Genomic DNA, 18,170 nt, shown 5'->3' with positions numbered 1-18,170 from the left:
CACAACCTCCGTGAATTAGCGGCGTCCTAATTGACGTATCCGTTCGAGCGTTTTCAGCTTGAAGAAGCGCAGCTGCGCGAGGATCAAAGCCGGCGGAAGGAGGATTTCTCGTTGATGCGACTTCCTCGGAGCCCGGGCAACGACATTCAAACTTTTTCTTCCGTGCTCCCGTTGTATGTAACTCCCGAGGGCTTAAATCTACCTTCGGGGATTAATTCGCGAAGCGTGCGAACGTGAAAGTATTAAATCCAGCTTTTCCTCGTCGCGTATCTTACATAGTTCTTGCAGAAGCCTTTATTCGGGCTTTGTTCGAGACGGTACACACACTGGTTTTCCACCCTGAATTCATCCCTTTCCAGGTCGCATGCAGCTTCTTTTAAATTAAATTCATTCTTTCGCGGGTCGTACGCATCTTTCTTCAAATCGAATACACGCTTTTGCAAATCCAGTTCATTTTGTAGGCGTTTCGAGCGCGCGATAACATAAATATAACTTCAAATATTATTCAAATTGAACTGAGATTTCAATAGAATGTCAAGAGAAATTCTTTTCTTTTTTTTGAAATTCAGTTTTATGGAAGAAGTATTTCCTTGTGTATGTTATTAATTATTCTGTTGCAACTAGTACTCGCACAGATGAAGCTACGTTAACTATCAAATGGGTATTTTAATTTTATTGTTACATACTTACAATAAGATCTAAAATTTCGAAACAACACGAATTTATATTGAATTTGATTTTTATTATAACAGTTTAAGAAAACAGGTCAGAAGAATTTCATTCGAGAAAGGATCAGTTTGATGGATAAAAATATGAATCGCAAAAGGGTAAACTTGATTTCCAAAACGGTGAATATAATTTGCCAATGGATGAATTTCGAATGGAAAATAGCGAATTTGATTTTCAAAAAGGTGAATATGATTTGCAACAGGATGAATATAGAGTGGGATACATGTATAACGCATCGATTGAAATTTATTAATATACTTTTCTGAGAAGGTTAGGGCTATCTCCTGGGAATTTAATGGATTATTCGGGTCGTACGTCTTCTCCCTCATTACAGCATAGCTATACGTCTTCATCGCTTATTTCAGCTTCGTTTTACGACGCGGAGGCCGAGAATTTTTCAGTGATTAATGCGTAAACTTGAGTTTTTTAGTCTGATCTCCAACGGTGTGCAGATCGTTAGTATCGTCGTTGTAAATGTTAGTTTATTGTTAGTGCTATGATCGCATGCTGTTAAGACATGTGTACGGGAACCGCCAAACATTATAATCGTTATGATTGAAGACCTCGATGCAAAACCTAGGCAAGGTTCATATTTTAGTGATAATACAGCTATTAACATTTTATATCCCCAATGACTCTAGGAAAGCACATTTAAACTGCAATATAAGATGCCATTCTAGCGATGATTAAAACATCAAATTAAAGTGACGCGTACAATTGCGAATTCCGATAGCTAAATGAAAATTCGAGATATAATTTGATCGCAATTATTGGCAGAGTCTTTCACGTTCAGCTGGAAAATGCGCGATTGATCAAAGTGGAATGCATATTTTAAATAATTTGCTATTTAACTCGGATAGACGTTCGATTGACGGCTGAGAATCTCAAACGGCGATGTTCAATACGGCTAGCACGTTGATAGCTCCATTCTCCGAATGCTTGCAGCGTATTTCATCCGGCGATGTTACAAAATGGATGTGCATTAATATGGATTTTTATCTGTGATGTTCAGGATGAATCAGAATCGACGAGACACGTTGCTAAACCGTTCACAGTTCTTGTGACGCGAAAGAAATTGTTTTCTAGCAGACACTTTATGTTGGAAATGGAAAAAGATTGAACGGAACAGAATAAAATTTATCCGCGTTAATTGCAAGACACAAGAGCTACATCGACAATTATTTCTTTTTCGATTTATTGTTGGTTGAGTTTTACAAGGTTGTTGTAGACGGTTCAGAAAGCAGTCGGTGCAAGTCCAATTTTCTTGGAAAATGAGTAACGCAATACAGTTGATTTCTTCACAAATAAACGATAGATAGCAGCACTTATATCGATTGCGGAACGACTAAACAAAATCGAAGAAATTATAAATAAAAATAAGAATCAAAAAATCAAATAAAATGGCTAAAAAATACTCTATATTTGTTTTCAAGTTATGTGTTTTTAGTTATAATAAAAATCGTGCTTCGCATTATTAGTGATATTGTTATGTTCCACTGCTAATTTGCAAAATCCTCAATTATCTAAATTTTAAGGTTAATAGACTTTCTCCTAGATTGACTTCAGATGAACGCGCATTGAAAATTTCATGGAAATTGGTACGTCGAAAAATTATTATCTTATAAGATATTCGAAAAAAAAAATTCACTGATTGAAATACTTCTATTAACAAAGTTTTTTGATACCTTCGAAAACGACAGAGACTTCCAACTGCTGATTCTTACAGTACCACCCTGTATAACAGAATTTCACTCACGACAAAGAAATCCCCTGTGGAACAATAAACTGTTGCTTGTACAGCCTCGCCATGCCAGTGAAACTCAAGAAAACTTGAGAAACGCAAACAACGGGCGCGTGACTTCGAAGTTAACAATAAATTAGCGGAATACACGGTTAAGCCGATAAGCAGCGCTGTTTTGCAAGCTCCGGGCACGAAAGAAAGGAAGAACGAGAGCTATATATATATACGTGGAAGAAGCGAAGTGCGAAGACAAGCTCGGCACCGAGACACGGTGAAAACGATGCTTAGGTTAATTACGAGATCACTGCTGAGAGAATTCTTTAGCGAGTACCCGAACGATTAGAGAGTTGCAACTGACGGTCATGAGGTAACGGCCGAGAAACGCGAGACTCCGGCCGAAGAGAAATCTTCTTCCTTTCGTTCCTCTTCTTCGGTCATGACAAGCAATAGCAGGCACGCTAGATGTATCATGAAATCGTGGATTCGTCAGTGCCCCGACACGGTGAAATTTATCTTTCGGCTCGGCTGTGCGAAACGTTTATGCCTCGCTCCGTAGATCCCTCGTTTCTCAGTGTCGGCCGTCGTCTTCTCTGCAAATACTATTGTCGTGTCCCAACATGGCGAGACACCGACACTTCGCCGCGAGGGGACACTGGCCGCGACATTCTAACATTATCTGCATATTAAACCGGCGAACCGCGCGGCGTGACACGAGAAAGCCAGATTTTCCTCGATTTTACTCCAGCGTTCTAATTACCGTGTCGATATAATTTGTAACTGGAACCTTTGGGATCGGATCAGAGAGCAAAAATGACAGTGAAAAATTTATTTATTTAATACAGTTGCTTGCGGCAAACAGTGCAATAACACTCGTTAAAGTGTTATAAGAATAATAATAAAGTTATAAGTTTTATAAACTAATATAAAACAGCTGCTTTTAGTGCTCCGAGAGTCTAGCGTCGAGTAAAAGCCTGATCGAGCTTGGGAAATAATTAAAAATTAAGGTTCGATAAGGTGTCTTTTGACCGCTTTGGCGATAATAGTGTTAATTTTACGAGCGCCGGTGTACGTAAGTGCAATCATGTCGGAACATGATTCACCGTCGATATATGGGTCATCGGAGAATGAATAATGCAAAATCGAAAATTGCTCCAGATTCGCGGAGAATAGGTACGGGACCGCAATTATGTAATTTGTTACAGTGCCGCGGATGTCGTCGCTTTTGACGTCTGAAACAATGAAAAATGGCTGGAAGCGCGGGCGTCGTCGTCCAGTCGTACGAGAAACGTCGGCCGCGGATCGGGAATTACCTCATGTTTCAGGAAACGTTGCATTAACAGCCTCTTGTCTGTCTTTCCTCGACGTCTAAAATGAATCATGAAAAAAGCAGTCAGACTTGTCTGCGGTTCTCCGACAAATTCACCGTGCCCGTATACCTACAGGGTGCGGAGAAAAATTCCGTCTCTGCGTCTCTGTATACTTGTATTCAACTGTTTTGGAAATAAAAACACTACGATTTCAAATTCTATATATTCTGACGCGCGCGCGGTTTAACGGACGTATTAATAACAAAACTGAACAGCAGAATTTAATTTAACGCTTTGACGGCCGTTGTCACGTACACGTGACATCGCGGAAATTTCAATCATGAAAATCGATGCGGCACAGTCGTTTAAAAAGTGTATCATAATTATATTATTAACGAAGGTTATCCTATTTATATTATTAATAAAGTTTATCCTATTCGTATTGTTAATAAAATATATCGTAGTTGCACTATTAAAAAACATGGATGATTTATAAATGTATAGTGAATTTCAATGTATAATATTTAATAGATAATCAATAATTAATAATTAATAATTGAAATAATATTTAATTGATAAATATCTAAAATGTCAATATATATAAATATACAATAAATATACTTTGCAATCGAGAAATATAGTGTATAATATGTCGAATTACAAAGACTGGATAGATTTGTACAGGGTGTCCAAAAATTACGTTACTTCCGGGAAATTCCTGCGGTCATGCAGTCCGCGGCTTTGTTTACGAGTTTAACGAGTTTCGTGTATTGCTTAGACTTCGTCCAGATACTTCAGATATTCCATAGACCTTACCGGAACATCTGAAAATCGCAATTAATTGTCAAAAGCTGTATAGTTAAATAACAATAATTACACTCCGGTTTCAGCTGAGCCCAAGCCGCACGCGACCCAAGTGTCAATTACCGGCGACACGCAAAAGCAGGCGAATAATTGGACACGAATGAAGTTAATTCACGGCTCGAGTTTCCGCTACAGCTGGAAACTTTTCGAAAATCCTCGGCGAAACGAGCGTAACGTAATTATCCTCTGCCGGGCATTGTTCATTCGGGTCGAATTAAATTCGAGCTGGAAAGATTTAGTAAACAGGCCACGGTGCGAAAGAACGACGCCCGCCAGATTGAAATTCCTCGGACGCCACATCGCTGCGCGAAAGCAACTTATCGGTCCCGGCGAACTATTCGCATTATTTTGACGTACAACGAATTTCGGACGTCGGAGGCTCGTCGACGGAAAACGACGCAACGTAAACGTACCTAATTTGAAACACCGCTGTTGTAAACCTCGCTTGAAACGGAAGCATGAACAACAGAATTGTCTGTTGAGGCAGAAATGTCCGTTCCAAAATAGGGACATCGACTATGGAACACGGGAGCATCGCGCGAAAACGGTGTTCCATATTAGGTACAAGCTCGTACTTCGCTATTTCATTCGTATCGAATAAATATTTCCAAGCCCGTTGCGCGAACCTCTCGAACAGTAGCACAAATAATCAACAGTAACACTTTTTATTTGTAATAAAATCGACGATAATCTCGCGCCCTCCGAAGAGCGTTCCAGGTTAGGTACTTTTACCTTAGCTCGCCTCGAAATGCCAACGGGAAACGAAGACAGGCTTCGTTGATCAAGAAGCTGCACCTGCGACAGCCTCGTGTCACCCGGCATGATACTTCGAATGCTGGCTCATCAGTTGTATAATCCAATGGACCAGCGTGCTCTGGTACGCATCTGAAACCCCTTGGCTGGCAGCACGCTTGTGCATCATGCGCTCGCAGTGTGGAAAGACGGACATCCAGTCGATAATATACACAGACACGGGTCCGCGGGTAGAGATTTATCTTCTGGGGGATCGCAGACACATCGGATTTGATTTGGTTGTCCCAAAAGTATGTTTCATCTCGTTCTTCGGCGTCGCGCCAGTGACACGGTGGTCTAAAACGTGATTCTAGACGAGCAGAATGATTTTTGTTCTTGCTAAAAGTAGCTATTAAATTCTCCCTAATTGACGCTCAGCATGGAAATGAAAATGGACAATTTGGGAAGAGGAGGTACGATTATTCGAGCCTAGTTTTTGTAATTGTTGACAATCGGTGACTATAAAAATGAGCCGCGGGGCTCGAATAATCATATCTCCTCTTCCCGAATTGTCCACTTCTGTGTACAAGCTTAGGGTCAATTAGGGAGAAATTACTGTATGTAGAACGCTTTTCAGGAGGTATGAGATTATCATGAGATTTATCATTTTATTACAACTTAAAGGTATTGTTGTTGAATATCTGATATTATATTATATATATATATATATATATATATATATATATATATATATATATATATATTATTATTATTATATATTATATATTATATAATATTAATTAATATAGTATAATATTATATATTAATATTAAATATAACAAATGTAATGTTTCTAGATAAAGTACGATCGCCCACCTATTATGGAACATGGTTTTCGTACGGTGTCCCCGCGTTCAATAAATCGGGACAACGAAAAGATTGAAGTACGCAATATGGAACAGTATGTTTCTGCATGGAAACATCGGTATTCAAAAATGTTGCTCGGAGTTTAAAAAACGGTCACTTGACCGCTCTGGTAGGTTTAACGTTGGTATCGCTTTTTGCAAACGGTGTACAGTTCGGCGAGCGCGTGACCGATATCATGAATCTCTATGAAACATTTGTTTTTTGCAACGCCATTATCCACCTTCACGATGTCCCCCGAAGAGACTCCGGCCACGTTCAAGACATCTGTTTGATCGTATTGCACGAAAGTTTCGTCGCGTTATAGGATATCGATGCTCCAGAAATGTCCGTTCTGATACATGCAATGCCACCACAACCGTTTAATATGTTTCTTTACCGCGGAATATTTGTTACGGTTACTGAAAGCGCGCACCGTGCACGGTGCTTCGCGAAAGTTTCGCGCTTCCTGCTTCGAATTCCGAATCGAAGATCCATTTAAATCCTGAATTTTATATTATACTTCTGAATAGACTTCTTTGAGATTATTTTGGGCTGATGATGACTTGAACTGGCTGCTAGATAATTGGAATTTAAATGGACGAACGATCGTAGGAAATTTTGTGTATCGCTGTGATCTTCGACAAGTTGTCGAAATTCTAAAGAGTTAATTTTAAAGTTAAATAAAAGAGTTAATTTTACAATGCTAAATATTATGGATATGTTCCTTCCTCGGACAATTTACTCGCCGATCAATAATCTTTCTTCCTGCGAGTTCGATAAAAGTTGCTTAACGCACTGCGCGATCCGGTCGGCTAAAATTAGATGTTCCCAAGACTAGTTCAGTTTCATTAAACTGCTGTTACATTTAATTAAATCTTCCTACTTTCAATTAAAACTCCGTCGAAGAGATTTACGTCTACGTACAATTAATCTTTTATTGCATAGATCTCCTTGAATTAGCACGTTTCACTTTCGATATTGGGAAATTGTATATGCCGTAAACACTGATCGACTGGAGCGAAAGGAATTTTAACCGTTCATATTATCGTTTTTAATGAATTATAAGAGATCGTAATTAAATACTTGTAATTAATTAATTAATTAGCGTCGCAGGAAAATTCATTAGCATTTAGTCACCAGAATTATTAATCTAATTTTTTCCTACGTACTTTGTACAGATTTTGCACTCCAAAATTAATCTCTTTGTAGATCGTATTCTCTCTTCTGCACTTTGAACTATTACTTTTGTAGGACAGATTTTTGCAAGTCAAGTTAACCCTTTGGCAGGTTTTAATTTTGTGTGCAAAACACCTGTATAATTTCCTGAATGTTCGCTGCAACGTGCTGCAACATAAATTTATGTTATGTTATGCACTTGCATAATGTATCCCCGAATTATCGATTTACTTAAAATCCTTTGTCTGCAAAACTAAACGATCTGTCGCATACATTTATTTCAGAACCGACAAAATTAAATTAAACAAGCGTCATTTTTAACGGACGTTCATAAGCAGTGGCGAGAAATACACGAACAAGAGCAATAGTTTCAAAATCAATTGCCAACAGATAAATAACGCAGGAATGACGTAAAGATGTTATCAATACGAGTACTTCTCAATTAGTAGTTATCTTTGAAGAAACCGCACTTCTATTAGGATGTGAAGAGTTTCTGGGAAAGCTGGCCTCGCGTGTGCTAGTGCGTAAGCCATCGAATGTGCCTCACATGGCGTTATCCCCGGTCCAACACCACTCGAACCGCAAATATCATCGAACGACGCTAGGATTATTTCTGGTGCTGAAACCAACTGGCTACGATTTCGATGCCTGCGTCCAACGCTCGTTAACCTAGAAAAATCGACTCGGTTTCAGATGATTTTCTAGAGATTTCAGACGATTTTCCAGAGATTTTCCCGAAATTTTCCAGAGATTTTAAACGATTCTCCACCTCGTCTCCTGTTTCACATTTTATTCGAAAAGTTTGCCAGAAGTAGAGTCTGCATTTGCAACGCAACCTACGTTGTTATTTATTGTTTCAACAATTAACAATTTCAGACGAATTTCTTCAAACAGCAACCATTTCTATAACTACGAAAACTTTATGAATCAACGAAATTCGTTCGATTCACGCGTCCCAGTACTCTCGGAAAGACTAGATCCTTTGTCTAGTAATTATCCGTAAGAAAGAATCTCGAGCTTGCCACGAAAGTAATTAATAATAATTAAGTGACGATTTAAACTACGCCGAGTGAAAACGGCGCGGTAATCGTACCCTCCGAGAGTTAATTAATATCAGCGTGAAGAATTTTCCTGTGAAAATATGGTGCCGCGGCCGGACAGGTAAAACGTTTTTCCGTGTGGTCCTAATTAAACGCGCGGGGGCATTAAATTAACCGTATTCATCTCGGCGGAAGAGGCCGAAAAATGTCTCGGCGATAAACCGCGGGCCACTCGTATCGCGAAGGTGCTTGATGATGACTAATCGTCGTGACATTATTTCGGCCCACGACGCGATGCGGAGAGATTTGTTGGAATTCATTAAAAACTCAGAGGCCCGTGCGCGTCGCGCCGCGCCGCGCCGTGTTTGTTTCGTCACGCGTAAGTAAGCGTCTAATTAACTCGCCCACGTAGCGCGGCGCAATTTGCTTGAAAAACGGGCCGGGAACAGGAAAAAGGGGAAACGGCGAAATATATTTAACGCAAAGGTTCGTTGTTGCCTCGTCGCATTGATGTTTATAATTGTGCAGCCAATGCGCCGAACAGCCCCGCGATATCTTTATTGCTAACTTAATTGAAATTTATTGTGCCCGGTTGCTCCAACTTGCTATATTGCGATCGACCGGAAACGGGGACGATAGTTTCGTCGGGGTATTGGCTCTATCAGCGACCGGCGATCGGTGCACGCGAATTTCTACCGTGCACGCGGGATTCGTTAAACTAACAAACTCCTGATTTGATTATATATATTCTCGTTTTTCGTCGGAGCCATAATTAAGAGAATATTATCCTGTTAGGGAGATAACGTAACGTAACATGCAATTTATCGCAGTCGAGAATTCTAACGTTTCACTCGTGGCACGTTAATAATTGCCGGGGCCGATACGTTTGCCGGCGTAAAAGGGTTAAAATTTGGGCCAGAGACATTCAAACCTGGAATCAAATGTTAACGACACGCCAGGCTACGATGACTCAGAAACTTGTCGGCAATTGGCCATCATGTTTAATTGATAAAACCGAGCGTCTTGGAAAATTATTCAAATTAAGGAATAAATGAGCCGTTTAAAGCGAACTGTGCCGTAAGTAAATTCTTTTTGCTAGACCGATTTGATATTACTGAATCGTATTTAATTCGATATTACAGAATCGTATGTAATTCGATATTTCGTTTTGTCTTACTTTAAGTTAAATCGTTAGTGGTTAATGCATATTTTGCAGAACTTATAATTCATCGTCCACAAATTAACTTTTTCGACTTGCACGATTTCTGCTTTGGACGGCACAAATAATTATTGGTAAATCGTGAGAGAATTTTTGCAGTTTATCGTTGCGTAACCTGTACCATGGAACGTTCGTGTAAGGCGCTCCATCTTGTCGGAAGTCTAAAAATCCACATCGCAAGAGACAGCGCATGTTCTCGAATACGTTTCGAGTTTACAAAGAACGCAATGCAACTCCTCGATGTAAATATGTGAATATAAATTTGCTGCTTTCGGAAGAATCAAATATGCTATTTTATAAACCTGCATCCGATGTTCTGTCTACTTGCTGTATTCTCATGCTTCTCAGAAGAATGTTGTCAGTACGTACAAGAGAATGGCATAATCTAGCTCGTAGGCTATCCTATTCCAGACTAACTATAACAAATAAATAATGAGTATAATAAAACGTATAAAAACCTATAGAAAACCGGATACAGTTTATTTATCTATCGCTAATCATGTCAACGCGAATGGAATTACATTTGGAACTCCATGAAGTTATTTTATATATTTTATATGTTTTAATATTCCAGCTTCTCTTAAAAGGCAAGAAGCACATGATATTCCAGATGTTTTAAAATATCCGGAAATATGACAAATTAATAGGCAAAACATTCTACTTAAAGACGGCAAAATAGCACAATAAAAATACATTTTATATATATAAAAATCGGTAGTCTAATTATTTGGAATCTACTTGATGCAGATAATCCCGATAACGAGAAATTGTAGAAAGTTGAACGGCTCACGGTCGAATCGATAATTTCGCTCGAATCAACGCGTAATTAGATTACATTTAACCGAACTCCGTGAAAAAAACTGCACCGGAAAGAACTGCGGAATCATCAACGATCTCCCAGTCATCGAGATCGAATTCGAGGCTTGGAACGAGACCGAGCATAATCTGCTACGTGCACTTCTCGCCTTTCTACCTCCAGCTTCGCGTCTTGCCAGCCGTTCGTATACTTACGTAAATAGACGAACAAGCGCGTGGTTATCACACGAAAGCCGATGTAAGCACATACCCGACGGCCAACAGAACAGATAACAATTTTTATCTAGGCTCCCGGCTTCTGGACCGTCATGCATACATCTTTCGCCGCCTCTGAACGCCGCCGATACATTTCGCCATTTCGCCGGTAGCCGGATTTTCAGCTTTCTACGCGACAGGATAGGCCGGAACCCTCGGCCTCGTGCATAATTACTGAATTTCTTATGCAACACCTTCTCCCGCTAACGAATTCTCCCGGAGTCCGATGCCGAAGCGACGATCGGCACCGTGAACTCTGCATTTTTCACCTTCGAACCGAGCTCGAAAACTGTTGTACTATTGGATCAAGTACTTGTTTAAGTATTTGTACTACTAATCAAGTGCGTAATTATAAAGCTATTTTCGAATGCATTGTTCTGCGAGTAGCGTTTTGAATGCAAAGAACTTTTACTCTGAAATGAAATGCCTGGATGTCGGATTGCAGTAAATTCTCCCTAATTGACCCTCAGCTTGTAGAGAAAAATGGGGCAATTTGGGAAGAGAAGATACGATTATTCGCCTTTGAGCCTTTGCGGCTCATTTTTATAGGTGCATGTTGTCAACAATTATAAAAGCAAGGCTCGAATAATCGTACCTGCGCTTCCCAAATTGTCCATTTTTGCGCACAAGCTTAGAGTCAATTAGGGAGAATTTACTGTATATCGCTTTCTGATATCAAAATTTCTGTGGTTTCGTTAGTTGGTATTGCAGCTAGTCATTTTTATCACAAATGCATAAAATCCGCGGCCTATGGTAGATTTTGTTAGAACTACGTGTAACTTTGATTTTGGATTGCACTCGTGCTTGGAATATACTCGTACGATGACATCTGTGTATGTAGAAAACTTATCTACAGCATATTAACAGTCAATCGACCGAGTGCTAAAAATGTCTGACACGTGTTCGCGTACAAAGAACTACAAGATTGAATATATTTGGACATCTTGCTGTTTTTATTGGAATGTGAGCTTAATTTAAAAAAAATGCGTTTAAACATTTTCCACTCTCTTTATATAGTTTTTACAATTTTAGAATCATAACTGTTGCGAGATCAACGCCAGATACATTTTTCAATTCCCGGTTTTTCGTTTCGCAGTTGCTGAAATTACAAAGGTATTTTCGCACGCATTGTTCCGCAAATATTGTTCCGAATACGCTACACGAACATAATTAGTGTGCGTCCAATTCTCGAACACGTATGTTCCCGTCGCCTCGTTATAACGCTAACGAATTTTTCCATATAAATCCACGCCACGTTTTCGAAAATTTCGCCAACCTTGAATTTCACAGAATATCTCGCGAAAGGAGAAATTTCCTTCGCAAGTTCGGTTCTAAGTGTAGTCTGCGAATTTTCATCCAATTACTGGCTCTGCGAAACTGCGAAACGGAGGAAAACGGTGGATAATAGAAAGTAACATTGTTTCTCTCTGGTTGATCGAACAGATGCTTCGCTGTCCGTAAATTTTACGTAATGAAAATACTTGTACAAATAAAAATGCACACCGAGATCCGCAGTCTGGCGCCGAATTTGCAAAATCGAAGCAGAAGTGCCTGACGAAAAGTAACATTATTTCTCTCCAGTTAATGAAACAGGTGTGCTCGCTGTGTACGTGTGCGCGAATTTAATAAAGCGAAAATAAAAATTGCGATGTACATCCGCGGTCTAGTTACAAGAATCTATTTATCCAACGTTCCCTCGGCGGAGCTCTATTTTCTTAGTCCGCGCGGTCGCCGCGGGAAAAAATGTTCAGCTTCATTAATCTCGCGCCTTTTACCCGGCCGCTGTAATCAATATGCTTGCTGATATTGTTGCACTTGCAAGCCTGCGACGGGAATCCGCGAAAGACGGAAACCGGGAGCGATAAAGACGTCACGCGCCGTCCGGCAGCACCTAAAACGCACTCGCGACGAAACGAACGGATCCGCTAGCCGATTACGCGGAGTCAAACTGTGAATTACTATAGCGGTTCAGGTTTTTCGATGCTCGTTGTGTCCGCCGCGCGCATTCTCCGGTTCACGCAAATGTCATCGAGCAACGGGAAAGATCGTGTCGAGTCACTCGAGTTTGCGCGCGTTTCGTGGAAGTCTTTGTTCAAAGATTACTTTTGTTTGATCAGCGCTGTGTTCTTCCTCGTTCGCTGCGGCGCGGCGCGACGTTACGCCATCTTATAATTTTTTCTGCAGCGATCCTCACAAAAGACCGGCTCGCGATGCGAGTCGTTCTAACGACTCAAGGGGTTAAAGTCGCCGCGACGGATTTTAAACGTTGCACCGTGGTGGATCAGGTCCACGGTCAAAATACGATTTTTCGAATCTTGCGTGAGACGACAAATTTTTATATGAATATATGAACAACAATACACCGGCATTATTTTTGTGGTTTGCGTATTCGTGCAGCGTTGTTCTAAATCGGAGGTAAAGCTCGTTGCGTCCGTTCCTCTTTTTACAGGCATTTTTTAAAATTCAAGCTTGTAGATCTCCTATTATTTGTTAGAATATTTCCCATTTGTAGAATTTTCATGGATGAAATTGTTATTAATAACATCTAATAACATCTAATCGAACAACGAGTTTCCCGAAAGCCGCACAATTTTCATTTCTCTCATCTCATTATTTAATGAAAGCTTTGCAGCTGAATAGCAACTTCAGAAATCCTACAGACTCAAACTAATTTAATTAATGGAGCCCGAACTATGAAGTTATAATTAGCACCTAATAACATACATTTTACGTGAAAAATTTGCTTCAGAATCTGCTCAAGGAATGGCCGTGCGAAATCGATGTTCATTAATTCCATTTCGTCCTTTCGGTTAATTCAAGCTAGGAAAAATGTCACGCTTGTGAAAATCGATCAGAAACAGATTAATTTTTTGATATACGGACTTCCTGCTGTTATGAAAAAATTGTGCACTTTGTGATTTAAAATGATAAGGAGACTAAACAATTTCAGAAATGCCGACATATTATTTTCAGTCGATTAAAATTGCTTAAGAAAAGAATAACTGTCTATTAGGCAGTTCGAAACGTAATTTGGATTTCTCGGGAAAATATGGAAAACGCTTTTTAATATCTGGAATAAATTTTATTCAGTAATGTGTTTTCATCATTGCGTTTTATAACTTTCTGTAATCTTTCTGGCTACTTTACAATTGAATAAATTTTGGGAGAACGAGATTAATTTTAATTACGATTTAACCTAATCTTTTTGTTTCCTGCGTTTGATGCTAAAAATTGTTATTTTCGTTATACGTCCGCAATTTAATTACGCATAATGTATCCATATATTCCACGCATTCGCGATCAAATCGAATGGTTGCAATTCGAAAAAATCGAGAGTATAAAAGAATTTGAAAATGTCAACGCATTATTTCTAACCCGTTCGAACGATATAAAGAAAGAACGAATCCGTTATTTATTCTCTATTTCGTGCAATCGATGCAGATCATGTTTCACTTCGCATAAAAATCCGCAGTCTAATAATTACACTCACAATCTACGATTGGAACCGAGACATTAGACGGATATTAAACGACTTCCATAACTCAGTACCGTGTATCCGTAGACCGCGAAACGTGTAGCACAAATTGCATTTCTAATCGAATAATAAATTATATCCCAGAAAAGCCAACACGTCGCGATAAAAATTCCTAACAATCTCAATAAACGTATCCTCGTAATCTTTCTAAGGAGCCATAAATCGCTTTCATTGGTTCGCGAGTCTATCGTTAATTTCGTCCATCTAGTCTGCCAAAATCGCAAGCCCGTGGCGTTATTGTGGCCATCGCATTGAAAAATTTCGCAGGTTTTTCGTTCTCCTTATGTCCCTGTCACTAAATCTCTGGCTCGTCCTTTCTTCCATCGAATCTCGATACTTTCTCCTTTTTCAGCACTCGAATTCTGAAATCTTCCTTCCTTCTGACTGGCTGTGAAATCCTCGTTCTCTCCCTCCCTCCCTCTCTCTCACTCTTTCTTTCACTCTTCTTTCTGTTTGACCGTAGTCGGTCTCTCTCTATTGTCTACCTCCCTCTGCCCCTCTCTTTCTCTCTCTCTTTCTCCCTCTCCCTCTCTCTCTCTCCCTCTCCCTCCCTCTCTCTCTCTTACTCTCTCTCCCTCTCTCCGTCTTTCTCCGTCGGTCTCGCGTCGCGCTCCCCTCTAGCTCGTGTTCGGCTCGAGCTCGCGAGAGAGTAACTCGACTCGATTCCGACACGGCAGTCGCGGTTAAACTCGCGCGGGGAACGTTACGTGCACGAATTGCGCGGCACGCGCGTCGCTCGTACGCAATCGGTGAGAGAAACAGTGTGTGCCCGGATCGGCTGGATCGTCGATCCTCCGCGAGATCTCCGACACTACTCCGGGACCGTTTCGAAGTGCCGAAAGCGACTGCTCGTCGCGCGGCCTGGTAAACAAGGCTCGCGTCGAGACAAGTGAATCGTTCGAACATTGTTCGCCGTGGTTGCGAACAATCCGGTGAATCCCGATGCACCGATCGGTCCCGATGACGCGCGGCTGACCGACGAAAACGATTGCTAAGCCGAGTGCGTCGCGTTATCCGGCGGCGATCTACCGATCGCGGCGAGATCGTTCGCTCGATCGATGTCGCTCCGCTCGAGAAAGTAAACACGCGCGTGCACGGTGTCGTCGAGCAGAGAAAGAGGGAAAGAAAGAAAGAAGGAAAGAAAGAAAGAAAGAAAGAAGGAAGAAAGGAAGAAGGGAAGAAAGGAAGGAAGGAAAGACGTTTCATCGATCGGCGCGGATCGCTGGAACTCTTTGGAGATCGGCGGAGTTTCGGAGCGGTTTCGGAGCGGTTTCGGTGGAAGTTGGTGATTGTTGGTGGAAGTTCGTGGAAGTTGACGGTCGGTGTGTTCGAGGCGAGAAATTCGACGGCCGCGTGGAGCGGCGCGACGCGACGCGACGCGGCGCGGCGCGTTCTTCGAGGCGACAAGAACATCGTAACCGATCGGACGTCGGAAAAAGGAAGACGCCGAGTGGTCGGCCGTGAGAGAAAGAGAGACCGGGAGAGCGACGGGGAGCGAGAGGGAGTCACGTCGTCGAAGATACGAGGCGTACCACCCGCGCTTTTTCTCTCGCGCGCGGCAGAAGCAAAAGAACAACGGGCGGAAGGCGGCCGCGGGGGGAGGGGGTGCTCGTAAATCAAAAGGCAGCTCGTCAGTATTCTTTGTCAGAGGAAGTATAACTCGTAACGTCGCGGATGAACCCGTCGATGCCGTGGAAGAGCCGTTGCGCCGCACGCGTTCCGGAGTCAGCTGTTCATCGAACGGGTCCGCATTAATTCCGGTTCGGCAATTAACCGTGATCGAGCACTCGCGTCCCGAGCGGTAACCGTTTAAGTCGTTCGCGGAACGGCCGGCGAGGATACACGGCGAAAAGGAAGAAAAGGGAAGAAAACGAGCAAGAGAAGGTGCACACGAACGAAGAAAGAAAGATAGAAAGAAAGAAAGAAAGAAAGGAACGAAGGAACGTTCTTCCCCGAAACGATTTCGCGATTAACGGGGCCCGCGTCCGTTTGACGGATGGCTCGCGGCGGATCGGCTGAATAATCCGCGGCGGTCGCTCGGTTTTCCGGGCAGCGGTCACGATTAGTGCCACGTCTCTGACGGACGGGTTCGATCGGTCGTTGAACATTTTGTACGACTAACGATCGACCTCGACGGAGGGTACCGATTTCGAGGGACTCGCGGCCGCGGGAGAGCGACGATCGGCTGCCCACGATCGGCGCGCCGGTTTTCGAGCGGAGCGGTGTCGAACCGCGAGACGCGCGCTCGCTCCTCGGCCACGTGGGTGTTATCGGGCCGAGAATTTGTCCCGGGAGAGATCGGTCGGCTACGTGGGAGCGATTACACGAACGAGTTCATTCATCGTCGGAATTCCAGCGCGGCGGAAGTGACGGGAGGCCGCGCGGCGCGGCCGCTTCCTCGGGACTCGGGACTCGGCGTCGAACGCGAGCGCGCGCGCGCGCGTGTTTCGTCCGCTTCGCGAGCACACGGACACCGCAACGGGCCCGGCAGCGTGCGAGCGAAACAGAGAAAAAGAGAAGAGGAAACGGGCGCGTGTCGCGGAACAAGGATGCGGTCGTCGCGGCGGAGGATCGCCGCCGCCGCCGCCTGCGGCCTAACCCAGACCCAGTGTCCTGCGAGACGCACCGCCAGTCCTTGAAGGACTACAAGGCCGGTGGTTTTCGTCTGGTCGCGAAGGATGAACTGCTCTCCAAACGGCGAGTTACACGCGAGACGAGCACCGCTCGGTTCCTGCACCACGGCACTGGTTATGAACGTGATTGCTCCACTTCGTCGAGGTGTATCGCCACGTTCAGCGCACGATTATGCAGCTGAAGAAAGCGATGCTTAAGATATTCGATCAATGTGAGTTGACGATTCTGATTGATTCCGCGCGGTTACCGAAAACTGCCCGAAAACCTAGTTAAGGCTAGACCGAGAAAGATAGCGATGGCTAGACTGCGGATTTTATGCATTTATGACGAGAATCGAGGAGATGCGAGTTGAAACTGTAAGATGATTGAAAGTATTTAAGAATGCATTATTTCCAGTTCACTGAAATTGTTCGAGAAAGAATCAATTTTCCGCGCGGCTTCGGCTTCCTGCGATCGACGATGAAAGTGTTCATTTTGCGTAATGATCCGCAGTCTAGCGGTGACTATGGGGGAGTACGCGATGATTTATGAGAAAAATAATCTCCGTCCATTGAAACGAAATTTTGGGCAATGCCCGATCCAGCGAACTCTTCTGCGGAACTCCTATTATTATCTCGACTAGTGTCGAGCGTAATTCCAATTATGCGAACACCTCTGGTAGCGGAGCCGGTTACCTTGGAGTGAAAATTTAACCGTGCGCCGCGATAAATCTGAAGCCAGATATTTATTGCACATACTTTAATATTGCCGCGTGGACGACCGCGTACTTGCGGCATGATTAAATAATCAAACGGTATTGTAGATAAAATTTCGTTTTATTACGGGAGGAGGAACGCCGTCTTGCGTTCGCTACTTGACAAAGTTCATCAACAAGTAAATAAATTGCTAATATAATCTTAACGAGTAAATAAATTTATGAGAATATCGATATATTTTTATAGTTTGTCGTATAAGATATTGATCAACTTTAATGAGACTTTTAAAGGAAGGTGCGAGAACGTAACTTACTGAATTTTTGTAAGCACAGTGCTTCCAGACACTTCAAATTTTCCATTGAAATGAGAAACCTTCTATTCGGTAAGATCTCAGATGTTCTCTGTCATAATTAATTTATTGGAACTATGTATGAAAGATGTAAATCTTTAGTTAATTCTTTTCTTATTTATTTAGAGATTTTAGTCGTATTAACATGTACGATCATTATCGACTCGACACG

General features: G+C 42.2%; 1 protein-coding gene across 5 annotated transcripts in view; it reads left to right on the top strand.

The window, feature by feature from the left end:
• LOC117228701 (dual 3',5'-cyclic-AMP and -GMP phosphodiesterase 11) overlaps positions 1-18,170 on the top strand; it is a 177,753-nt gene that overhangs the window by 67,308 nt on the left and 92,275 nt on the right. For 2 of the 5 annotated variants that reach the window (XM_033484641.2, XM_033484640.2), the window contains exon 1: positions 14,948-17,165. The exons of 2 other annotated variants lie outside the window; for them this stretch is intronic. In XM_033484641.2, coding sequence (XP_033340532.1) covers positions 17,126-17,165 — 40 coding nt within the window. In that variant the 5' untranslated portion in view covers positions 14,948-17,125. Of the gene's footprint in view, positions 1-14,945; positions 17,166-18,170 lie in introns of those variants that run through there. One more of the 5 variants, XM_076525775.1, reaches the window with a different exon arrangement.

Source organism: Megalopta genalis, chromosome 12 (assembly GCF_051020955.1).
Source record: "Megalopta genalis isolate 19385.01 chromosome 12, iyMegGena1_principal, whole genome shotgun sequence".
Lineage (NCBI taxonomy): Eukaryota > Metazoa > Arthropoda > Insecta > Hymenoptera > Halictidae > Megalopta > Megalopta genalis.
Note: the sequence above shows the minus strand (reverse complement) of the source record. Positions and strands in the feature narration are given on the sequence as shown.